General features: G+C 37.0%; 1 protein-coding gene across 2 annotated transcripts in view; it reads left to right on the top strand.

The window, feature by feature from the left end:
* The window catches only part of TMEM245 (transmembrane protein 245), a 73,521-nt gene that overhangs the window by 27,181 nt on the left and 19,790 nt on the right, over positions 1-26,550 (top strand). For both annotated transcript variants that reach the window (XM_083860426.1, XM_083860425.1), the window contains 7 exons: positions 5,083-5,187; positions 6,501-6,583; positions 8,544-8,634; positions 9,463-9,561; positions 11,356-11,487; positions 18,542-18,664; positions 23,059-23,204. In XM_083860426.1, the coding sequence (XP_083716552.1) occupies positions 5,083-5,187; positions 6,501-6,583; positions 8,544-8,634; positions 9,463-9,561; positions 11,356-11,487; positions 18,542-18,664; positions 23,059-23,204 (779 nt within the window). The remainder of the gene's footprint in view (positions 1-5,082; positions 5,188-6,500; positions 6,584-8,543; positions 8,635-9,462; positions 9,562-11,355; positions 11,488-18,541; positions 18,665-23,058; positions 23,205-26,550) is intronic.

Raw genomic sequence — 26,550 nt, 5'->3', positions numbered from 1 at the left:
CATCAGTGAACTGAATTACCAGGGGACTGGTGAGGGTGTGAAGCAGAGTTGTAAAGCTCTAAGTGCTTGCAAATAGTGCATGGGCTGGTTTCACTGAGTGCTGTCAATCTTTTACTTTTGAAGTGCTGAACTTGCCTGTGTACACAGGCATAGTATGTAGTGTACCAGGAGTGAATACGTACAAAATAAGGCTTTGCATCGCCTCAGAACTGCTGAATCTTAACAAGTCTGAAAGGAAGAAAAAGGCTAGTTAAAACAAAAAAATCGACGAACCTAAGTAGTTGGTATAGCTAAAATAGTTTTTCCTATTGTGTGGCTTTTAAAAATGTGCAATACATTTTCATAATTCAGTTATAATTGTCCATGAAGAGGGGCATTTTTAATGTTCTTTTGCCCTTGACTGTATTTCTCCTGTTTAAAAATTACATTTTTATTTACCAACTTTGTAATGTTTATCTTATGTGATTGACTTGTGGTTAGTAAATATGTGCAACCATAACCTGTCATAATTTTTTTTTTATTAGATACTGGTTTGTTAGCAGAGTTCAGGTGAAGAGCTGAGTTTAGTGAGCTGCAAGAGAAAGTGTAGTCTCAACTGCTTTTTTTCTGGCTAAGAATTTGTCATTTTTGTTGAAAATTTATATGAGTAGATATATTTTTTTTTCCTTAGTACTGGTGGGTTGCAAAAACAATTTAGCTGTAATAACTTTAAATGCTAAAATGTCTGGATTCTATTTTTAGTTTAGAAATTTACATTATTTGGCAAAATCTCGTGGATATAGTTTCTTTACAGAGTGTTTTTTTAGTTCATTGGCATTATCTTTGAAAACCGTTGGTTTACTTTACAGTTTCATAGTAGAAATCTGAGAAAGTTTACAGTAGAAATCCTGAAAGTTCTGTAGTATTACATTCAGTGTTGACTTCTCTTCATGAACACACAGTAATAATATTATAATCAAGATTAAAAAAAAAAAAAAAAAAAAGGTGAAAAAAAAAGTGCAACCAAGGGGTTGATTTTGTTGCGTAGTGTTTTGGTGATTTTTTTTTTTTAAATTTTAAAAAGTCACGCTCTACCAGAGGCAGAACACTGGTTGCAGTTAAAAGGTGATTCCTTTTGTGCCTTTCTCCTTTTTCCCTGTCTTTGAAGGGAAGTACTTCAGAGGCCACAGAGATAAATTTCTAATAATCCATCAGGAAATTAAAAATCATATATTGTTGTGGCAGAATTTGAAATGATGGTTGATTATGACTGCTACTGATAGACCTTGGCTTTTTAATTCCTGTTTGTGGTATATATAGCCCAAAATATAGAATAGATTCAGTCAGTCTGGCATAATTTGTTCTTAATAACGTTGTCTGTGTCAGGAGTCTTAAGAAGGAATTGCTAAATTCTTCTGCTGCTTTAGGAGGGATACTGGTGTAGGTAGACTTGATACCTCACACAGGCTGTTCTCTACCTTTTCTAGCTTAATTACTCAGCTGACTCATTTCAGCATAACCTTAAGATATGTTCTGGTTACAGACTCCCCTTATTCTCTGCAGATATTATTAATGAGATGATATCTTCAAATATTAACTAACTAAAGGAAATGAGAAGTCTAAGAAACGTCTTGGAAAAAAATCCTCATAAATAGCAGAGCTGTTTACAGAAAAAAATAAAAGTTCATGTTGGTAATTTTCTGTAGATTTAATCAAAAATGAAGTAGATTCCTAGGTGTGTTTCACTCTTTGAGTAATGTAGTAAATTAAACATACTAGAAAAACTACTGTTCTGAAGGCTATGCAGTATGAAACCCGCAAATGTGAATTTGTAGATGATGTATCATACTGCATAACATGGAGAACCTGTCTAGATAGTAGGATTTCTGATTTTTAAGTATGGACTGTAGTTCTGTTACAGCTTAATGTCATAGTTTGTGACTTCCTCCAAAAGTTGAAAGAGGTAGTACTCGCAAATTATTGAGGAGCTTTTTAGTAGAATGTAACTGAATCATAAAAAAAATAAATTACAGTGAGCTAAATTAAAATAAAAACCTTGAAACTTCTCTTTTCAAAACTGTGACAGTTAAAGACAGTATTTTGTGAGCAGTCTATCATAAATCAGTAACATTTCAGTTTGATTTTACAAGTGTGACCTTCTGTAGCTATGGACCCTGGCTTTCCTTTACTTTTGCATAATCTCAGATATTATGGCAGCCTCAGCTTTCTGCTGTTGACTAACCTTTAGATTAGAAGCTTGGAACTGAATATAAAACTTCATGACCTCTGGCTAATGAGTGTGTTTAGTCAGTACATGTTTGTCTCTGTGTGCATGCCCATGGTTTACAGGAAGAGTGTAAAGGGAGGTCTGGCAGGGTTGGGGTAGGAGTGAGGTCTGGACCTGATTCAGTGATGAGTACAACCACACAGGCATTTAGCAGTGCAGCTTCCCTGCAGTGATTAGCTTACCTGCACCTATGCATTATTTAACGTGAGTGTGAAAAGGTGAGGGATTGCTAAGGAAGTGTTGTGGGTTAATGTAGGGGAAGGAGGGAAGTATGTCTTAATAGAAGAAAAAAAAAGTAAATATAGCCTTAAGTGAATGTTGTCCATCTGCTTTTACTTGATGATACTTAGTCCAGTCTTCTACTGTGATGTGTCTGTACCACTTACATAACTTGGATCCCCTTAAGTCTATGTTGAAAGATGTAATTGCAGCACCTGTAGGCTTGCCAAAGCTGCCTTTCATCAGGCTTCTTTGGGCTACCTGCCCCAGTAAATAGAGACAAGGTGGATGTTCATGGCTGAGGCTGCTGCTGGTACCAGTACATCATCAGTGCTGCCATGACTTTACTGACTAGATTAAAGGTAATTCAGGATTTACATGGGCTGCAGCTGCACCTTAATGCCAGGCATGTTCGAGCCCTCAGTATGAGTGTCCAGGGAAGATACCTTGTCTGTCATGTGCCATCTCGGAGAGAGTCCTCATCCTGGTCTTTTGGAACTTGACCTTCCAGTAGCTGCTATATGGCAAAACATCTAAAGCATTCAGCCTCATCTCCACTGAGATTTCACCTTTTGGATACCCCTCACACAATCATTGAACCTAGCATTTTTGGAAATCTGACAGAACTTCGTTTACATGGATTCAGTGAATCTGATTAAGGTGCTGTATGTAAGACTACCAGATTTCTTTTAACTCTGACATAGAAAGTAAATAGTTTGAACTTCATCTGAAATGACAAGGGCAGCTTTAATTTTAATAGTTTCATTTTGAAGTCCATGCTATTAAATTTTCTTCCCCTGTTTCTCCAGTGGTGTTTTCTTGGTGATATTTTTTATTTCTGTCCTTTGAAATAAGGACTTTTATTTCTTGCTTCTCTTATGTAATCATTACACATACATGTAATGGCTTGGAATGACACAGCAAATCCTGTTTCAGTCTTATTTCCAGAGAGGTAACCCCTATATATATACCATATATATGCCCTGTGTAGGGGCTACTCAGAGTTTTTCAGAGAGCTGCAGTACCACTGCAGGCAGATCACCTCTCTCCAGCACTGGCAATGCATTTCTGATAGCTGAAATATTTTAGCAATTCTGAAAACCAAACTAAGGTTAAAAATACGTAAACCAAAGGATTTTTCACATCCTCATGCTTCCTGAATTCCTTTCTGCAGTTCTTAATGTAGTGCACTTTGTTACAAGAACTTGTGTAATTTAGATCAAACAAGGGGCTGATTGTAAAAACTTGAAGTTTAAAAATAATTACTTGATGTACATTAACTGCTCAAATGCTACCAGATGAAAACATCCGGTAAACCAAAAAAAGTCCTTACTTTTTTTCAAATAGGAGATCTACCTTCAGTGTTGACCAATTCAATCTTCACACAGCAGTCTGAGAAGTTCAGAAGGGTCAATTTCATGTGTAAGGATAGGGTAAATAATGAAGAAAGAACTAATGTAAACCATTAGCATGCATATTAGTAGTTTTATATGAGCTTTAACTAAATAATTGCCAACTTAATCATTGAATATATAACTGGTACTTGAAAGTATTTTGGCTTACTGCACATTGGCTTTGACCTCAGTTCTTGTAAATCACAAATTTTACAGTTGTGCTGTTGCTTTTTCCTGTAGTAGTGCTAAATGGAGTAGAAATAGACCTGGTATTTGAACCATAGGAGCTAGAAAAATGTATTTGGTCATGCTTGCATGTGCTTTCACAGCTTTTTATGTAAACAGTCAATTTGTGTATGAGATGAAGCTCAGCTTGCACTGTTCCAGAGCGCTCTGCAAAGTCGTGTGACTGAGCAGTTCCATTACTTTGAATGACATTATCGGAATTTCTCTACTCAAATGTAGTATCACCATTTGCTTATGGACATGTATAGAATGGGCCTTTTTGTAAACTGACAGAACAACAAACGTGCCTGTTTCCTGTATCAGTGAGTTTAGCTGATGCATGCTTAATGCTGAGCATCCTCCTGAGACTGGAAGTGGATAGAAATAGTTGGTGCTGAATAATTGGCCTGATACTCAATAATGTAGAACCCCACCTGTCCCATTTCAGTTCAGAAGGTGATGAGGCAGCTTTAAAAATTTTATTGCTTGCAAAACTATCGCATTTGTCATTTAGATGACTCTTAGCTAAAAAAATCCTAAAATTCTGGTTGTGCTTTAAAGTATGCCTTGATACCGTTGAAGTCCTGTGCAGACAAGTATCTGTAAGTTTCCAAGTCGCTGAAGGACAAGAAACAAATTTCTGGGTTCTAGTTGACATGAATGTCTTCTTTAGGTACTTCTCTAGGTCTAGTAAGTAAGTGTTGAATTATTGCTTGCTTTGCAGAGAGCTTGCCATGTTGTGTGGTAATGTGTATATGTTCTTTGCAAAATCACGTCATACCATGACCTTAATCATGCTAACATCGCTTGTTAATTGTTCATTTCCAAGCTTGGGCATAAATGCTGTTTGATTAGAGCCTGATTTTATACTGTGATTGTAAATAAAAATAACAATACTGTCGCATAACACAGAGCATTGCTTTCAATAAAGATTGATTTATGTGCTATAATTTGTTATTTTCTTTTTTTTCTGTACAGATTATCGTGTGGTTGGAGAAAATGCTAGATAAAATAATCAGCATTTTCATAATATTTTTGCTGGTGATAGGAACCCTTCTGCTAGCTCTTCTCCTTACTGCAAAGGTACAGTGTGCAAACAGACATAATCATAGAGCTCATTTTTGTTCCTAATAAAGGTTACTGATACGAGATTGTATAGCTTAAAGAATTTTTCTTTATGTTTAGGAACTAACTGCTCTGTAGTTGAGCTTGTCACCATTCAAAGACTATACAATATACAAAAATACATCAAAATCTAAATATTTATATTTCTTTGCATTTCTGTGGTTTTCACCTGTATGACAAGGCTAATATACAGACATTTGGAAATACAAAACTTATTCTAGTAAAAGAATGAATAGCTTATGTATTACAGGAACAGATTGGTTTTACATCCTGTTGACACTTTCCTTGTCAAGAGAGGAACCACTTAGATTTTTTTTCTCTTTAATTTACCTCACATCAGAAATATTTGCAAAATAATTAAGGATGTGTTTGTCAATTCGTTTGTGTAATTGCCTGTGATAACCTCATGGTATCCTTTTCTGAGTTAACTGTACTGAGATTCATGATTAGGTATTCTTTGAAATTGATTTTTGGTTTATGGTTGAATTTGGGTGGGTTTTGTTTTGCTCACCAGAAGAGGTCACTCATGTACTTTTTTTCCCTTTTCCTTAATGGAGCTGTGTTCATACTTTAAACGGTCAATGAGATTGAATGTTTGACTTCAATACAGTTATGGAACAAAGATCGATGGGTTCTGATGTCAGTCTCCTTTTTCCAAAATGTAGGCATATGTAATGCTGAGTACTTAAAATTGAGGACTTTAGAAGTTGTGCAAACATTCCTGCCTAAAGCTCCATTATATTAATAAAAGGACTATTAAGATGTTTATGAAAGGTGTATTTTATCATTCTTACTGAAGAATTTATTTGGTCAGGTACTTCTTAGCAGGGCTGGTCATGTTAGAGCTAAGTATTTATTAATTTTTAGACTTCTTTGATCCATGGCTTAAAAAGGTGTACCTGAAACTCTGCTTTGTATTTTAGTGCTTGTCTTGACAGCACTGTTGTTATTGTTGAAATTTTTTCACTGATGTGATAAGGTTTAAATTTCCATTTGCTATTACTAGTGACCAGAATTTATTATTGTATTGACTAGGTGTTTCTTGGGTTAATGGAACTTCTTTCTTCATAGTGAGTTGTTTGCACTGGAAGAATTATTTTTAAATGTACAAACTGGTCACTGCCCCCCTTCTCACCTTCCCCCTGTCGCCTCACCCTTTTCCTCCCAATACCACACCCCCCTGGCCCCCTCCCCGAAAAAAAGTCTTTCTGAATGTAGGAAGAGTTGTAGTTTGCATTGCATAACATTTCTCTTCTCTCTCATTGATTTAGGTACATCAAGAGAGCGTCCACATGATTCAAGTGACAAGCAGCTTGATCAATGAGACAGTAGCCAGTCACCCAGAATGGGCAAAGTAAGAATGCTGAAGTTAAGCGAATAGTGTAGGGTGGATGAACAAGCTTCCAGGTGCTCTTATGCATAGTTTTTAATTTTAAAAATCCCCTAGGTGAACAGAAATGTGACTGTCTCTCACAGGCAGATGTAAAAGCTAAACTCTCAGGCAGCAGGGATATTTATGCATCACTCTGGAGGACTGTCAGTGTCGTATCCCATTTGATGACTGGTTGGATTTTGGTGGTGAAGGATGGCTGTATGAACTTTTCTAGCTACAGTTGTGGAGAAGAAACTTGTGTAGTGCAGAGAATAAAGAGATCTGAGTTTTTTTGGGTTTTTTTTCCTATGAAAGAAAAGTGCTGGCAAAGAATTCTCTCTCTAGAAAGTTTCAAGATAGAGCTAAATTAATTTTTAAATGTAGAGAGATGGATGTGGAGTGCATTTGAAGGAATAGGAGTTGAAGACATTATTCCTGGAGTGAACTGAAGAAGAGTTCAAGGGTGTAAAGAATGGTGGGTGGGGGGGTTTGGTTTGAATCAGTTGGGCAGGGCCACTGATTAAGAGTAGTTGAATCTAGTGAGCACAGTGGAAATTTCTAAGGTTTAGTTGTGTACTGACTAAAATAAGCACCAGGACAAGTAGTAAGAGAGAGAGAAGGTTTTGAGAGAAAAACATCTAGAGAAAAGCATGGGCACACTGGTGAGCAAAGGAGTCACTGCATGAACGTCAGAGGGGGAATAGGTGAGACTGAAAAGTGTGACTTTAAGGGGAGGCGCATTCCAGGTGGCTTTCATTCTGCTTCAGGTGAACAGACATTGGGCAAATGTGAGATGCCAATTTAATGCCTCCAAAAAAAGATCTCTCCAGAAGAAGAATGGTTGACTCTTTCAAAGGCACATTCTAAATAAAAGTGATTCAAGAAGATTTAAAGAAATCAGATGCTGTATTATAAGAGCAAAGCAGTTTTTCAAAAATAGAACTAGAAGGATATAGTTAATAACCACTGTAGTAATACATACTTTAGCACTACTACAGTAATCACAGTCATGAGAAGAGAAAGCACTTAAAGCACTTGATTTATTCCTTCATGGCATCTCTTGTGTTTGGACTTTCTGTTTTGCTGTGAGATGGAAGTAAGTGGGACTAATGAAGATAGAAATTTGACTGTCAGAAGCTTATTTACATAATCAAACTGCTGGAATACTAGCTAAGTAATTTGACTTCTAGTGTAACTTTTTACTTCCAGTGTTTGCATCCAAATTTCAAGTATCCATAAGACTGTATTTTAGTTCATTAAGAGTAAGAACACCTCTTGCCAAATCCATGAAGCTTCACCAGCTTTCAGAGCTTGATGCTCGTATTGTGTTTAGAGGTGAATGACTGAAATATCTTGGAATTCCAATCTGGAACATTTCTGAAGCATTATACAGATAGAAGAGCTTCCATGTTGATCTTGAGTCAGGTGAACAAATACAGCAATTCTATTTCCTTAATGCTTTCATTTTGTTTTGGAAGGGCTCCAACAAGTGCCATTGAATCAAGATGTAAAAAGAAAGTCAAAGCAGAGATTGTGTGTCCCATATTCACAAGCGGTGAAATGCTGGCAACTTAGTAGGGTACATTGCTTGAAAGTGATGTGAGTCCCTGAAGAAATTCACAAGCAGGTGGTTTGATGAGGGCATATGCAGATTGAAGAGCAGATCTCTTTTGAAAATGTTGAGATACCAATTTAATTAAGGTTTCGTGAACCTTGGAGTATTTTATATGCAATGACGTGCCTTAGATTTAATTTTGCTTTGCTTATGGGAAAATCTGTTCCTTACATGTAGAAGGAAACATTTAAGTTGTAATAAGTTTTTATGTATTTAACCATAATGATTTATTGTTTCAGAATGTTAATTTGCAATGTGTTTTGGGTGTGATGAAGTGGGTACAATATATAGCAATCAACTTTGTTTTCCATCTTTAAACGCCCCCAGCTGGCTCCCGGAAGCCCAGGTCATTCAGAAGGCGCTCAATTCTGCAGCCAACAATGTGTACCAGTATGGCCGAGAATGGATCACACACAAGGTAAGAGTGAGCTGTCAAAAAATAAAACTACAGTTCTTTGGGGTTTTTTTCATTTCTTATATTCCATAAAAGTAAAAAAAAAAAACCAAAACAACAACAACAACAAAAAAAATTGTCAGTAGTTCTTTTCCACATGTTAAACCATTTTGTTGACAGATCTATTCTTTCCACTCTGGTTTGGGACTTTTGAAGGAAGATTGGGAGTGATTTCAGTAGTCTTTTCTGTTCAGAGGATAGTTTCTTTTTAAGAACTGAAGAATCTGTCATCATTCTAATGATTCTCAGTGAAAATGCATCAAATAAAATTGAGTAATTTTTTTTTAAACTGGCTTTAACTGTCCTATTGTAGACAATGTAGACTTTTATTGGGACCTGCCCCTCCCTCTCCCTTAATTTCTGTGTGGGCTGGGTGTGGTACACTGGACATTTTTTTTAATCATAATTTGTATAGTTAAGCTAGCTTTCTTTGGAAGAATTTGCCAAGATTCTTATTTTTATATTTGATATCTAGCACACATCTCAAGTTATTTGAAATATTTACTCTAAAGATATGATCAAGGGTTTTAGATTAAGCATTTTAGAGACAGCATTTGTTTTTCAGTGCAGAAAGAAGTCCTTAGTGCAGTAGAATGTTTTTTAACAAAGTCTCTGTATTGTGAACCATTTTTTTCTGAAGTGCATATTTCATGCTGATACTAATTTTTCTAATACCTTGGGTATGAAATGTGCCTTTATAGACAGTCTTGTGTTATTTATCAAGCTTGAAGTTCATCAGTGGATGCCTGCTTTGCTCTGTTCTGTATAATGAAAGATTTTTATGTGTTTTAGCTCCATAAGATTTTAGGAGAAAAAGTAAATAATACTGCTGTGATTGAAAAACAAGTACTGGAGCTCTGGGACAGGCTTTATCACTCTTGGTTTGTGAAGGTGGGTAACTTATTTAAATGGTATTCATATAAACTATCACTTAGTACTCTGACATAATTACACTAAGTGTGATTTTTCTGAGGAGGAGATTAGCAGAAAGTTGGAAGGTTGAGTTGGTAAAAGAAGGTAAAAATTTCAAGTGTGTAAAACACATCATTCTAGAGTCACAGTTTTAGTATAGCCAGAGCTGCGTCCTACATATAAGTAGTTAAGTGTGGTTTTGTATGTGCCATTTTACAGTTTTCTCACTTTTTATGTTTCATAGTTTAGCACTTTCTGCTGAATTTTTGTGTTGTCAGGGTCTTGGGAAAAGACAACTGATCTTTGTGATTTGTGTAACTTTTATTAATTTGAAATTGTGAGAAAGTAATTGTCTTCTCATTAAATTTCATACGGTGTATTTTTGCAGTGATCTTATAATGGGTTCTGTACACTGAATCCTGAAAAGTTCCTACGAGTTAAATAATTATTATGCTTCCACTGCTGTTTGCCTTTTAAAGGAAAAAGCAATTCATTAGCCATTGTGCAATGGAAATACCAAATCCAGAAGTCATATTCCTGAAATACTACTGTATATTTAAATGATTGCGATTATATGAACATTTTTCTTTATTCTTCAAGTACCTCTAAAGTTCCAAGAAGATCTCTGCATTAAAGAAATAACAGTTTTGGTATAGAACTAGATGAACAGATGATAGGTCTCCATACTACTTACAAATACAGAAGGCCTGTTGGAGGGAGATTTTTGACTACTTATATGTTTCTTCTCTAAATAAATTGCTATCTCAGAAGAAAGATCTCTTTGTTGGAAGTGGCTTGTTATAGAAGGTTTCTAGTTGTACATCACAATGTGTTACAGTGCATCTAGAGAAAATTTAATGCTCTTAGATTAATCAGTGCATGTGTGGCAGAAAAAGATGTCATCATTTTGAATGCAGACTGCTAAGGCTAAAAGTGTGCAGAAAATTTTAACAAGTTGTGGAATGCTTGTTGTAAAAATCAGAGTTCAAGAACTTGAGAAGTCTCCTTCTATTAAAGACTAAGATGTTGTAGTCAGCAGGTTTGCTTGAGATTGCTTACAGACAATTTTGGCATCCTCTTCTGAAACACTTGCTACAGTCCCAGACTGAGTCAAATAGCCTCATTCAAGATGGTAATCAGATATGATTCACTGGGCAATAGGCAACTTCATAATCAGGGAGGAGCCACTTAAGGAATTAGCTGGTTTTTTATGGCCGTGTCTTGTCTTGTGTTGCAGTTACAAAGGTTTGTAGTCAGAAGAAATCCTCCTGCATCCAATTTAGCTTTTAGGTTTTGGGTGATTGACCATTACCAGTGGAGAGGTAGACTCTTAACAGTGAGAAAACTGCTTGCTTGAACTTCTGCTTGCATTTTTCTTTATGGGCTATACTGGGAAAACTTGTATGTTGCAAACAGTAAATTATGTAGGCAATAACCAGAATCATTACCTCTTTTTTGCGTGCTTTCATTAAGAACAAAATAGATACCATTGTATCAGTCAAGCAGTAAATTTTTGACAGAGGTGGATCAATACAACATACACATGTGTAATTAAATGGGATAATTAACTACAGTTTTTTTGTCAGATTTTAATTTTTCCAGTGTACAGAGTCTTTCCAGGTATTTTTTGGGGATGCCAGTTAAAGCAGCTCTAAGTATATAAATGCATGTTGTATCTATTCCTCATTAAGAAAACATCAGTCTAAAGCATTAGCTTTTGACTTTCTCATATCTCTAAATTTTATTTGAATGTCTGTTTTCCTTGTTTTTAAGAATGTAACACATTCTGGAAGACACAAAGGACACAAGTGGCACATAAACCGTCAAAACAGCTGGCTTGGAGATATTCTGGACTGGCAAGATGTTGCATCGTTTGTTCATGACAACATCGAAACATTTCTCTCAGTACGTATTCTTCACACTTACTATGAAATTGGTCTAATTTTTAACAGATAGCAGTTTCTTCTCAGAGTACCACTGCGTTTATGGATTCAAGTAAATGGAAAATTATTGCAACACTGTTAGTGTTATTTACAATTATCCAAGCAATTATTGCAAGCCTCTTTGAGATATAACTGTAAAACAAACAGAAGTGTTTATCATAAAGGAGCTCTTGTGCTTTTCAGCATCTTCATGGATACCAGCTTCCCAGATTTCTTCCTGAGGCAGATTGTTTACCTGTGTCAACTACAAGCTGATTTTCAGTGCATTATTTTATGTAGTCGTTTCTCTTTAAAGAAGAAGCCACTAGTTTTAGGTTATAACTGAAGAAGCTGTTGACTAAGAGGTTGTGAAAACAAAATGAAGCAATAGAAGGGGGGGGGGGGTATTATCTTTTTATCTTTTTTTTCCCTCAAATTATTATTATTTATTGGGTTGAAAGCAGCTTATTTTTCTCTTCTTTTATGAAAGTTCTGTGGAGAATGAAATTAATGTTTTACACAGTGTGAATTCCTGAATAAAAACATTTCATCTTAGGAGGAGAAAAAAAGGGAAGCATTGAAAGCAATCCAAATTGAAGTGTTTCACTAAAAAACCATGTTAAATCCAAAATGCTTAATACACAGAGTCAATCCCCAATAGAGTTCATCTTTGACTTGAGCTGTTATTACTATTACTAAAGAATCTTCAGTTTTGGAAGACTATTACTTATACCTAACTGGCACTATAGCAGATCTGTGGATGCAGTCAAAGCTGATATTTGCCTTCATGCAGTTCTTTGGTTCAGACCAATAGGCATGTGTGCTTTTTCTGTCATCTCCCAATTGCTGCTTAAATTGTTACAGCTTCTACCATAGAGGAAGATGTGAGACAAGAAAGAGTTGAGAGAAAGTTTATTGCAGTAAACCCTTTTTCAGTTAATTATGAAATTTGCTTAATACTTTCTCAAAGTTGGCCATGCATGCTTGAGGCAGAGGGTTTAAAAATGCACAGCACATCGTGATTTAAAATCAATGTGGAGTTTCCTTCTAGGCAAGAGGCACAGAAGGGGGAGAAACTACCTGATAAGAGTGTGTCATTTGCAGCATTGCTGCACAGTGCTCAGAAACCATGATGTAAATTGTGCTTCAGTAATCCAAGCAGGCTAGAGAGAGGTGAAGAAAAGTGTAAAGAGAATAAATATTTAAGAATGAAAAACATTAATATTAAAATCTTCATCTAGCTAACATACTTGCTTTACTTCTAAAACCTGGTTTAGAAGTTCAAAAAAAAGTGCCAGCAATTGATTTGCTTTCCTGTTTATTTCCAGGAACTCATTACTCATCAGCTGTGGGGAAACACCTGTCTTTTTTCTCCATATACTCATGTCCTTAATAGCAGACAGTAAACAAGTCAGCTTAGTATAAAGCTCTAAATCCTGATTTCACATCCTTACTGGGCAGCGTTTTCTTTCCTGGCTTGCTCTACAGTGCATTGCATAAATACTACTCACACTAATATTTTAAATTAAAATAGATGAAAATGCAGTCTCTGTTCTTGTTTAGGTCATTAAAACTTGGAGATTATAAAAATAAGAATAGCTTTTGCTTAAGTCTGGTATGTTTAAGCAAGTTTCTTACCTATCGTAAGAGACAGAGCAACCTTACTCTATTCAAGATTTAAGTTCTTACCAAAGCATGAAAACCTTTCTCCTGGTATTTTGAAGTGGAACAGTGGGTTATTAGAATGGCATACTGAATTGGGAAGGGTTAATATTTTTAATTGTGTGAGTGCTTTTGGGAGTGTGTGTTCTGGAGATTTAATTTTGCTTAGATTCTTTAGTTTTGGTTTTTTGTTTGTTTTCCTTCTTTCATATTTTGTGGAACTTAGGGTGAGATTTAGACCAGATTAGATGGGACTTTGAGTTTTGGTTCCCCTGTGGCAGGGGGATTGGGACCAGGGGTCTCTTCCAACCCAAACTGTTTTATCTTCTTATTTTTTGATTGAGTGTATTGTTTATGGAGAGAGTGTGGTTGGACACTTGAAATCCATGCTAGCTTGCAGTTCTTAAGAATATAGCAAGACACAGTACAGTGCCAAAGCTGTGTTGACAGTTTTTTTAATAAACAGATAATTAAAAGACAATGAGATAGCTGTAAAGAACTGTGTAAAGAGGCAGATACAGAGCTCTAATGAGATTTCCTCCACTTTTGGAGAAGAGTAAATGCGTATGATTACCCTACTTGCATGTAACAAATATTTATGCATAGATTGAGTTTACAAAAAAATAAATGTCTTGCTAGCCCTTTGGCTTTCTGAAGTGTTTCAGAACAGATGACAGTTTTCTCTGAAAATATAGCTATTTGACAATGTCATATTACAGCCACAAGCAGATAAGCTCTTCTCCATTGATGGAAATCATAGGGAAGTGTTCTTCCTCCTTAATACAAGAAGGAGTGTTTGCTGTAAGAAAAATGTTAAGAGGAGACAGATGCTAGTGTTTCACTTCAAGCTTTTTCCCTAATGGAAGAAATTTTCATTTTAGAGTTGAAAGCATATAATTAAATCACTGATTTAGGTGTGCTGGGGAATTGCTGGTGTTTATTTAATTTGTAACAACATTCATGGATTCAACTTTGCAACTTTGAGTATCAGGTAAAGGTTGGAAGACTTCTGTATCCCCCTCAAAATGTGCTGTTCATTGTAGCAGTTATGCATAGCTGTAGATTGATGCAGACAGCCCTTAATTATTTAGAAGTAATTTACTATATAAACATGTAAATTACCTGAAGATTTAATATGAAGATAAGCTTTTTCAAGTCCTCCATTTGCTTCTTTTTTCCTAAAAGCTTTGGTGTTAGCAGCACTACTGCCTTTTTCCAGTATTAGAAGCGGTAGTGTTAAAAACCAGCATAATATAATCAGTGATGTGTTTTTGAAGTGGGATTTATTTCATCTCATTCTTGGCAGAGAGAGCAAGAGTGGAGCCTCATTTTATGCCTTGTATTTTGCACCCTGTACTCCACTCTAAGGTAGTTTATCAGATGGGTGAAATAGGCAACATGTAGCTGGACTATTAAGATTTAATTTCTGAAAAATAAAAAAGACTCATTCTTTCCTCACTCATCTGTTTTTCCATTCATAACCCTTTTTCTCCATTTCGTGAATGCTTGTAGCACTGAGAAAGTGAATTGCTGCTGGCTGAATCTGTGAATGATGACTCAGAGGTCCCTTGATGCTCCATGAGACATTGCTGATGTCTTCTTAATTTGATCTTTTGGCTCCTTGCACAAGAATACTCATCATTCCACCAGCAGGTGGTATCATTCAGAGGTTTCCCAGACAGGAAGACAGAAGACCTTCCGTAGAGTTACCAGCAAGCTTCAGCTTAGTTAGGTTTCCCTTTCTGTGCTTTTAGCATGACTGATCTGTACATTTTAAATCAAGTCAGTTTCTCAAATATTTCACAGAGTTATGACATATCCTCATATTTTCTCTGGCTCCAGTAATTTCTTCAAGTAATCTCATAAATTTTATACCTAATTCAATCCATTTTTCAGTAATATATCAACGGGCATGTTATGTTTTGGTGGGTTTTTTTTTTTTTTTCAATCTTTATCCAGTTGTATTCCCTTTATACAAAATTAAGTTAGGTATTTATCTGGCTTCCATAAATTTGCTGATTTGAAGTTCTCAGCAAATTACTGTTTTGGTCAGGTGCCTTTTAACCCTCATTTTCGGGTGTTGACCAGTTTAAAAGTGGCCAAGAGGACACTCTAGATGCCTGAGAACATTGTGTGCAATTTTGCTTTCTGGCCTGTTACAGATTGGAAAGGCACAGTAACTGATGCTGATGGTGGCACAACACAGTGTGATGCATAAGAGGGTCCTGAATTCTTTACAACCTTGTAGCTCTTTTCAACACTGATCCCTTAGGGCTGCTTACAGAGCAGTGGTTTGGGGAAAGAGATGTGGTTTTCTGTTGTTTAATAGTAAAAAAGTAACTAAAAGCAATGTGATGTTATTGCACAAGTATTCACAGTTAGTTGTGTTTTGGAGAGCTCAGCTGGCAAGGTGTTAGCAATTCTTTGTGTAGTAGGTGAGCTCATCAACTCAGCTGCAGTAGGCTCTGGGAATCAAACAGCATTATGAACTCTTAGGTGCAGCTGCATGCAATTTGATTTTATGAGTGGTAGGGAAGTATTTGAGCACATTCTGATACTGTATTCAGTAATGATTAATGTCTGCTATGTCTGTCTTCTCACCTTAGCTATGGAAAGTTTGTAGCTTGAAATTTTAATGATACATATGCCTAAGAAGGAATTACACTGTAGTTGGAGATGAGTCCTGAAAGATGCAGCTGCTTTCATAAGACATACCAAAGCTGTAGAAAGGAACTATCTGCCCTTACTGTAAAGCAGATGCTGGTGATAACTAGTTCAACAGTTCAAATCAATGACTCCACCAAACAAGGATGTTCACGTAGGAGAACCATTCTTGATGTCCATTGAGGAACCTGATACTACATTCAAACTACCTGTAGTTGTATACTCCTGCTTATCAGCCCTCAGGCTAAAGCTTCTAGGGAAAGTGTTCAATAAATCCTGCCTATACCAGAGAAACATCCTATTTTGAAAACTTTCACAGTCCCACCAGTTCTGTGCTCTCCTGGCAGATAGAACAAGCTCCTCTCCTTGTGAATTCTCGCTAGTATCAGCTCAGCTTATGTGTTGCAAGTGAGGGTTTTAACAATTGCTGTGATTACTAGTAAAAAGGTTGTTAAATCAGGCTTGTTTTACTCCTTAGAGCAAAACTTTACTAGACCAATTTTCATTAACAACATGATTCATGCCAATGGTCTGCTTTACAGTCTCCTAATCGTTATCATTGTGTACTGAAAGTGGTCAGTCCTTAACAATCATGTCCTACATGAGCTGTGAGGCTTAAAAACCATCATGATGCTGCTGTGTAGTTGGCACCAATTGAGGCTGTCCTTAATGGTCTGAGTCACGGGAGTCTAAATGAAGCTGGCTCAAGAGCTCTTAGGTATGCAAAGCTGGAACTTACACATCATCTTCCCTCAAATTAAGAAGGTTGTCTTTTCATAAGGTGTTTTTTGTTCCAGACAACTCCTACCCCTTGACTTCTGCCCTGGACTGCGTGTTGTGACACTTGAGAAAAATACAACTTTTCCAGATCACAACAGATGCCTTGTCCTGTTGTTAGCCGGTTGTGTTTTTCCTTGTGTTTCCCCTTTCTTAGTTCCTACCTCATTTTCTTGAAGGAAAAGCAAATTTTCTAGCTTATAAAAGTTGTGCATCTTCAGTGCCTTCTTACCCAGAGCACTGCTCATGCTTCAGGGGCCTTTGTTTTCAATCTGTGTCCTTATTTTCAAGGCCTTTGCTGCTGTTCTGTGATTATAACTCCACATTATAACCAAAGACCTGTGGCACAGAAGCTTCTGTTCACACACCAAGTTCTAGCAACAAGCTTAAATATCTGGGCAGGGAACCTTGTATACAGCTTAAGGCCTGGTATTAGCAATGGTAGTACTATCCTTCCTGAATACTAGCTGGAAGGCCTCTGCTTTGGCTACAAACCATTCCCTCAGAATTCACTGTCCTCTGTGTCCACAATCCTCATAAACATAATGTGCACATGATAATGCGACCTGGGGGCTGCATGAATTTGTAGCACTGCTGCACCCCCAGAATGAACTTGTAGTCTATAGAAGAAGCAAAGGGACAGATACCAGTGGGAGAACATTTTTCAGCAGTATCCTCTTCACTTCTAACCTCACTTGAATTCTCAAGAGACACTAATAAAATCTGTACAAAAGATGAGCTTTAACATTCATAACTCCCATTAAATAGTAGGAAGCATGAACTAAGTAGGTCTTTCTGTGTTGTAATTCCCTGCCATTTCCCCGGGCACTTATTCCCTCTCAAGTTCATGCTTAATAAATTGTGTTTAGTGTGATTCACTGACTTCTAAAGGAGAGGTGATCACATGGCTTAAACTCCTTTGTCTGCTCTACAAATGCTGACTTTTGAGGAGGGATTTTTTTGGTTTTGCTGGGGGGGGGGGGGGGGGGGGTTTGGTTGGTTGGTTTTGTTTTAATTCGGTCTAATTGCTATTTATTAAATCAAGACTAACAGTGGCTAGTTTTGAAGTCTTTACTTACGGCTTTGAATCTGAAGGGCTTCCTATCAGAGCTTTTACAGTTTTTCCAGTTGCATTAGTTAGTCTGAAAGATTTGTTTGTGATCTTGCGTCTTTTATATATTAGAATCACTTTGGCTTATGCATTCTTATGCTGTTCCTTCTGGATGAAATATTTGTTTGAAACTAGTGTGCATTGCATTTAGGATGCCTCTATGTGCTTTCTTTTGATGCATCAAAACTAATCTTTACTATATGTAACCATAAGCAATCAGTTCCCCAATCCAATACAAGCTAATATTGTTTAATTTATTTTTAATAATTGCTGGACTAACTGATGTAGCCTTACTCAAAATAACAACTTTTGTATTTCTCTGCAAATATTATTAAAAACACGCATTTCATTACCATGAAGCTTTTAACAAGCTTTTATTTATTTCAATAAATAGTAATTTTATTATTTGATTGGGAACATCAGATTTTTTCTACGTTATGATGTTACTCCTTGTTCTATGTGTCTTAACATTTCTCCTTTTGAAAAGGTGAATATATTCTCCCAAGACAAGATCTGCTTTACAGCAATGTTAATCACAATAAACAGGTGTCACCACATCTAGTTTTTTGCAATTTTGCTTCATTATTTTGAATACTGAGAGCAAAATTCCAAAACCTTCAAATTAGCTACGTAGAAACTTACCTTTGGAAAAGTGGGCATTTTCACTTGATAGAATCTGCTGTAGTGTAGAAGTGAGGGAAGATGATTTTTTTTAAAGTCATCTTTGTTTAGGTTGACGGAGATGAATCACTCAGTGAGTAATTCTCTGTCTTTGCTAATAGCATCCAATGTCTAACTCTGTCTTCTCTTCCTCCTTTTTCAGATCCTGGAGTCTCTGTGGATAGTGATGAGTCGCAATGTGAGCCTCTTGTTTACTACAGTTACAGCATTAGTGACAATCCTCTTCCACAGTGGAACAGCTCTTCTCAATTTTGTGCTTTCAGTGGTAAGCAGTATGTCATTGATTTACATGGTCCATTTTACTGGAGTAATCTAATTGCATATATTGTAACAATGACAACTCAAACCTAAAGCACTGAAAACATCTTCTACTCTTACCTAAATATCAGAATTCTTTAAGATTTTGCAAATTTGCTATCTGGGGGCATTCTAGATGGAGGGCAAGATTAGGAGGTAGTAAGTCTTCCTGTCATTCTATTAGTGGAAAATTCTTGTTTCAGGCCTTGAAGGTACTAAGCTGTAGCTTTTAATATCCTACATAACTGCTGAAATCTTATGGCATGTCTGCGTAAGTATATCCCTATACAAGCCATTGTTTTCAGGAGGTGGAAAAATTTTTTGCCAATTTTGATTGGGAAGTGTTGTGGTTTGAAAGCAAAATGAATGAGAGGCTTCAAGTCAGAGATATAATTTAATAAGAAGAAAGGTAAAAAGGTAAAAGTAAAATAAAATAAATGCAATAACACAAAGGATCACTGACAGAGTCAGAATACAACCTGAGCAGGATGGTGGAAGCAGTCCAGGTGAAGTGCTCTTCCTGAAGCAGTGATCCTGTAGAAAGGTCTGGCAGCCCTGCTTCTCTGGGAATCCAGTGGATAAGTGCCCTTGCACTGTCCCACATACCAGCTTATATCCAAGTGAGAATGCTTGGCTCCTCCCCCTGGGCAGAGCACCTCACGATAGCATGAGAAGTGTGAAATGGGTCCTTGATGGCCCATTAACAGAGATAACCCCTAGAGGGAGTTACCTGTGACTCATGGGCCATTAGCAGAAGACATCTCAAAAGTTATTAGCAGAAGACACCCCAAAGGCGTTAATGGGCCATTAGCAGAAGAGGCAGGGGGCTTGGGAAAACACTAGCCCACCTGGTTTCAACAGTTCATGAAGATGGTGATAGAATAAATACTTTGTGTACATCCTGCACTGCAACCCAGGACAGGAAGTCACCAATTTTTGCCAAAATTTTCCCAATTCTGATTGGGAAATCATGAATTTTGTTCTCTGTCTGTCTTCCATTAAAAAAAATTGCATGAGAGTATTCTATTTCTTCCTTAGTCCACAACTTCACTGAAGATGGCACATTTAAAACTGTATCCAAAAAGTTAGCATATAAAAATTGCAAGCTTGGGAACTAATTGCCAGTGATTTCAAGTCACTCAGGCTCAGATACAAAATTTATCTTTAGTTGCCTAATGATTTACAGCAAGTTCATTGCATGCTGTTGCTTTGATGCATGATCCTGACTTTTTGTCTGTCAGCAGGGTCCTGCCTCTTGCTAGGGTACTGTGCAGTCAGGTGTAGTTCAGATCTTGCTGTGTTGGAGTTCTTTTAAAGATTAGATGCTTGAACTGTACTTTTATTTTTTAATTTTTCAGGTCTTCCAGTTGCAACAGAAAAGATTTTACTAGTTTGGGGTGGCACAAGCTAACTTAAATTTTCCAACAAGATAATTCTCAAAGTGGTTAGGTTTTCTACTGTTTACATTTCAGTTCAGTTTTAGTCATCTTGAACAGAAATTAAAATACTGATTTTTGCTTTAGGTTAAAAATTTGTTATTTAAAGCCTGGAAATAATGTACACTTTGTTCAAAACCTCCATTTTGAAAAATATGTGTTCCATCAAAATACTAAGTAGGAATGTCAGTCTGTGTAGCACATCCATCCATGATCCAGTAAGACTGTGTTCAGATCTTCAACAGACTTTTGAAAACTGATCATTACGGAATTGTGACTTGTATTTCACTTCTGAATACAAGTTCCTGTCTGCACACATGTGCACGTGGATGTATTTCTATGCCTTTGTGTGAGTGTATAATTATTCACATGTGTGTACTCACATGTGCTCACTCACTCACTCTGCTCATATTCTGTAACAAAGATTGGAAGACATAAAGCTCCATTTGGCTGATGGGCATCTGCAGTCCTGCAGGGAATGCGCAGATTTTGGATGCTGTTAAACACACAACTAAGCAAACAACCAGAAAACCCAAAACAAGCAAAAATCTCCCAACAAACTAAAACCCTGAAGCTTTTCAGCAGAAAATAGAGTATGAAAAGCAGATACGAAAATATTTACTGAATCAGTGGACCTGATGCACACGCAATTAGGCTGTGTGTTTCTTGATACCTGTGGAAATGCTGAATTATCATTTTGGTAGAGAGTGTTTACCCAGAGTTTTCTCCTTGAATTCAGTCTATCCCTCTTCAACTTAATGTTTTCAGCTCCAGGAGAAATTCTACAGTATGAAATAGTAATCCATCAATCGTTTAACTGTGGAAATGTCTTACTGTTTTGTCTTTGGTGAATTCTTCCTCATAGTCATGATCTTGAATTGTTGCCTAGGAAGCAATTTAAGTATCTGTTAAATAGGTCAGAAAGCTTTTAGCTTTTAGCCTTCAGTTGATAAAATAGTACATATCTTTGGCTGCTGAATGTAGTATTGAGGTTATTCTAGTTGTGGGAGGAGTCAGCAAGCCATGTGATAATACATTATTAAATTATGTGACTACAGCTTCTTTTTGCATTTCTACACCTATTGTGCTAAAGGAAATACGTTAATTTCCTAAAAGGCAGATATTCCAAGATTTGGTTAATTTTGTATGGTGCTGTGGTTACATCCATCTTCTTTTAGCAGAATTTGAGTAGGGTTTGTATGTTTTCCTGGCTTGTAATTCAGCTTAACACCATTTTATTGCACTGCTGTTCATTCCCAGCCATTGCTTTTGCTTTTACCCTTCAGGTGGGTATGTCTGTCTTGTGTCTCCTTAAGAAAGCAAGTTTCTTTTGTAAACGCTGGGGAAGAACAGTCAGGATAAGCAGATATTATACTTACTGTGCTTAGAGCAATATGCTGCTCTCTGTGTTGAAAAGTGCATGTGCAGAAGGATCTGTAAGTTGAGCTTAGTGGAAGGAAGACACAACATCATCTGGGTGCCTGCTTCAGTATAGAATTTTCTAGTAAAACCAGGAAATAATATAGTAGCTTAGAAGTGGCAGAGCCCATCAAGGAAGAAAAATAACCATAATTGTAGAAGTACAAAGGATGTTAAAATGTGATTTAAGTTTTAAGGTTCTCTTACTTGAAGCTTTAACAAAACATAGCTGATACTGCTACTGGCACTAGACTATTTCTCATTAAAGCAAGACTTAATTATTGTTACTATTTTTTAAGCTCAAAATGAATGTTAACAGCATGCTATTAAAGTCTAACACCTGGGGAGATGGAATAGAGCCTAAACCAATATATGAAGTTTTGGATGGGGTCATTATACATCAATAGTTGAATGTGACTTTCAAGTTAAAGTCTGGGAGGGCAGAGTAGAGGGAAAATGGTAGTAGCATTTTACTGAGTATAAAGAAATCAGGAACAGAGACAGATGTCATTTTGAGATTGGTAATGAAATATTGTAATGTTGTCTGCATTTTGTTTTCTGAGCATCTTCAGAGGGAATGAAGGAAAAGAGCATGAGGTATCTGCAAACTGGATAAAATGCTTGAAAGTAAGAAACTTCTTGAGATCAGGCTCTTTGGCTCATAAAAGATTAAGATGTGGTTTATTCTAGAATACAAGTAGGTTGGAAACGAGGGAAGTGAAAGAATTCTTTCTAATCTTGGGAGGAAAGAAAGAATATATGAGTCTTGTACATGAAGAAAATCTAAACCATAGTTTACGTTTTGGGCATACGGAATGGGTTTTTCTCGTTTGAGGTATTCTATTTCAAAATGGACACAGTGATTTATTCTTACCCAAGAAGTTGCTGAGCCTGCCAACAGGAAAATAAGAGGAACATAGTTGACTGCAACGTAGAGGAAGCTAATCCAATCTGATTGTAATTTTTTGGTCTTTTAACTGAAACAGTGGAACTGCCATCACTTCTGCTGAGACTCATCATAAAACTCACAGGAGGAATATTCGCTTAGGATTGCCAGCTTAACATAAAATTTATGGTTGTAAATTTTTGTGTAATTCATATCTGATACCCAGCTGCATAATGACTCTTGAGACAGCCCAAATTTATTTGAGAATAGCTGTAACTATTCAGCAATTTTTTGTCTGTTGAACATGCTGAAAAAGAACTGAAGAGCCCCACAACTAGAATGTTGATCAGCATTCTAGTTGTTTGGTCTAGCTATGACTTTGGAAAGAGGCTGAACAGAGGAAGAAATTTTATGTTGTCTAGCTGTAAATGTTAAGTCCTTTTTGGAGCAGGGGAAAAAATAATTCTTTCAGGTCTGTTTTTCTAAATGCAGGCTTGAGGAAGAGTGTCTTGTTCCTTTCAGTAAAATTTCAGTAAAATTCAGTATCTGAAGCATAGCTGCATACTCTAATTCTGTGAATAATTATTACCTTGTAATTTAAAACTTCTATTTGTTTTGCAGGTGATTTTTCTGACCACACTGTTCTACCTGTTGAGTTCCAGTGATGAGTATTACAAGCCAGTAAAATGGGTGATAAGCCTGACACCTTTGTCTCAGCCAGGTCCCTCCTCAAATATAGTTGGCCAGTCTGTGGAGGAAGCGATAAGGTAAGGTATATTGCTGATTTCTTGCCCTTTGTTGGAAATTCTTCTTTAAATTTGATGCAAATAATTAACAATTGCAACAGCTTGTGTTTCAAAGATGAGTTGCAAAAAAGATTTTAAGAAGCTAGCATTGATGACTTTTTTTCCTCTTTGATCGTTAATAAAGCAATTTGATTGGACTTGGCTGAACATTTTTCAGTGGTCTGTGCTGTCATGAATGCTAGTGTTCTGTAAAACTGCTGCACCCATGACGTCCCTAAGTCATCAGGAAGCAGTGTTTGCAGTTATGATGGCAATAACAGCTGGTGCAGCTTAGTAGGAGCAGATGCAGAAAAACAGTAGAAATGGAGAACCTGACATCAGTGCTGTACACATTTCAGAATTATTTAAAGTATGTTATCTCATATTGGAGAATAAGTACCCATTTGTATCTGGAATCTATTAGATATGCTTCTGGACTCTATTTTCCAGTTCAGTTTCACCTGAAAGAAATCTAGTTCCTGATCTCTGTAAACCAAATTATATCAAGGGGGAACACCAAGGGAACACTTTGCTTATCACACTTGGAACACTACTGTGCTGCACCTACAGAGCATCCACAGTGTTTCGTGCTTAGTCACCATTTTTGTGTGTTGGCTCTCAACTAGTTCGGTAATTAAAGGAGATTTTTTTAATGTTTTTGAATACAGTTCACAAAGATTTCACAGTAAAGCTATTCTTGGGGTGGTGCAGTAAAGTTCATTCATCACAGATGAATGAAATGCTCAGCTTTCACCTGTTAGCAGCTTGAAACACTAACATACTGGCAATGTAAAAAAATGGATTTTAAATAAGGTGTTTAAGTTATAGTGTACTTTCAAAAAAAGTGATGGTCTGGGCAAAGTGGACAGATTTCATGCTGAATTCTGTACAGCCATTGCCTCTTACACCACTACTTTCTGTGTCATCTTGTGCATAGTTACAATACATGAGTAGGCCTTTAACTGGGAAGGTATTAAAGCTGCTTTACGAACTCATTGCTAAAGGTTTGCTATTTTAACAATGGCAAGGTTATATTATGTTATGTAAGATCTTGAACAAGAATGCTAACTTCTGTAGTCATTTTAAATGAAGGGGCAATTCAAGTAGAAGGCAACAGATTTGGAATTCTGCCAAAAAGTTAATAGCCTTTCTCTTGAGTGACTGCTATTGAGTTTTCATTGATCACCTGGTTAGTATCTACATTCTATCTTTTCTGAATAGTGTGAGTGGATTTAGAAACTGATACTTGTCTCACAAATTGTTCTCTTTAGCCCATGGTAGAGGAGAGCAGTGTGAAAAAGTAGGATATGGTTTATCTGGGCATGGATACTATGTGAGGAGGATTGTATTAAATGCAGTTATAAGTTTACAGGTATGTGACACAGGTGACCCAAGGTATTTCTCAGAAATGGAATGGAGGAATGAAAGAAAATCATTTTAGAGAAGCCACAGGAAAAAAAGTAGGAAAGAGCCAGCATGCATCAATAACTGCAAATATGATGGAAAAAAGCCGGTGTCTGGTGAATCTGGAGAATGTGAAATGGGAAGCAGCTTGTCATACACAAGGGATCTCAGTCTGTTTATTCACTAAGGTAGCCTGAATCAGTCACTCATATTTGATTGGAGTGGTGTACTTGGTGCCTTATATGAATTCTTTGGAATGATTCTTCTGAGATTTTCAGAAGTTCCTCACAGTTGTACCTAAGGACTTATCCTAATGATTCTCAGTTAGCTTGCACTCCACTCAAAGCTTACTGTGATCTTCAGCGTGTAAATACGGTGAGTGTAGTAACAATTTCTCATGAATTCATGCATGCCCAATCTATTGCCATATGAAAAACAATTGCAAGCCCCTTCTTTTGTCCCAAAGAAGCAACTATTCTTTCTTTTTGGAGATGAGTTGCTGCTGCAGGGGTAGGAACCTAAAAATGGCTTTATCACCTCATCTGTAAATGGCATGCAAAAAGGATGTTGCTGCTTGGTGGTAGGATGGAAGAGGCTCCATTTGTGTTATGAATTGTCAAATAATGAAACATCTGTAGTTGCTTTCCTCATTAGGCTATGACAATATAACACAATATGAATTCACCTTCAAAATATCCATGCTTTCAAGCTGACTAAAAACATTAAGTTAATAACTCTCAGAAGTCACCAGCTGTGGTCCAGCTCCCACCACTCTTCAGCAGGACATATCACATGCACAAAGCTAAGACAACATCTAACTAGTCCTGTCTAGAGGGCAGGGATCCTCCTGGCAACAGATAGACCTAATCTCTCTTACTCATAAACCAAATGACATAAAAATAATCATTTTCCATGTTGCCAGTCACTTCTGTGCTGTTTTACTTAAAATGTGTTTGTGAAAAGCACTAGGAAACTTGAATATATAATCAAGGAAGTCTGTTCCCTTGTGTGCTTTGCCACTTAGCATTTCAGAGGAAAAGAGAAAGGGGGAAAGAAGAGAAGGGCAATTGGCAACTCATTTCTGTAGCTCAGGAAATCCCTTAATTTAATCATGTTACTCAGCAAGCTCTTAAAAATTCTTTTCCCTTTTCAATTTCTTTCATCAGAACTGTGCTGTGTTTTTCTATTTTATTTATAAATACTTTTCTAACTGCTTTGATGATGAGTTTGCAAATACAGTGACAGTTCTCTGTTCATACAAATAGATTTATGAGCTGTATAGGGGTAAGAGCAGCTTTCCAGGCTGCTTTGAGCCAAGTGTTGAATCTCACTGTTTCTGTCAAAATACCACAGATTACAAATTTGAACTTGAGTAGTGGGGAAAAAATAGATGCAGCTGTGGTGATACAATAGGAGTTTTGAAGAAGCTGACTGTAATCCAAGAACTGCCTGCTGCAGACCATGGAATGAATTGCCCTCCTGGCCTTTGATAGGAAATGTATTCATCCAGGATGCCAGAGAAGCAAAATTCCAGCCGCCTGTATCAGGTGGTGGGATTTGACAAGAGCATCATGATGTGCCTGAGCCAAGATTTTGTTTGGCAAACCTAGTGGTACAAAGGAAGAGCCGTGAAAAACAGAAGATCACTTAGAGGCAGCAGCCAGCACAGCTCCGCCAAGGAGAAGTTGTGCTGGAAAAAGCATGAGCTTTGCTTTGAGGAGGTGACTGTCCTAGTGGGACCAGGGGACAGCAGTGACTGCCACTTGCTCTCACTTCAGCAAGGCTCGTGACAGCCTTCAGTAATCATCTAGGTGAGCACAGGCAGGAGAAGAGGATCACTATAGGAGCACTGCTATGGGCCCAGCAGGACAATTCCAACTCTGGGGATGCTCCTGGTGGTAGTGTGACTCTGAGCAATGTTGGG

This window comes from Zosterops lateralis (genome assembly GCF_965231275.1).
Source record: "Zosterops lateralis genome assembly, chromosome: 1".
Taxonomy (NCBI): Eukaryota; Metazoa; Chordata; class Aves; order Passeriformes; family Zosteropidae; genus Zosterops; species Zosterops lateralis.
This window is presented reverse-complemented; position numbering and strand designations above follow the sequence as displayed.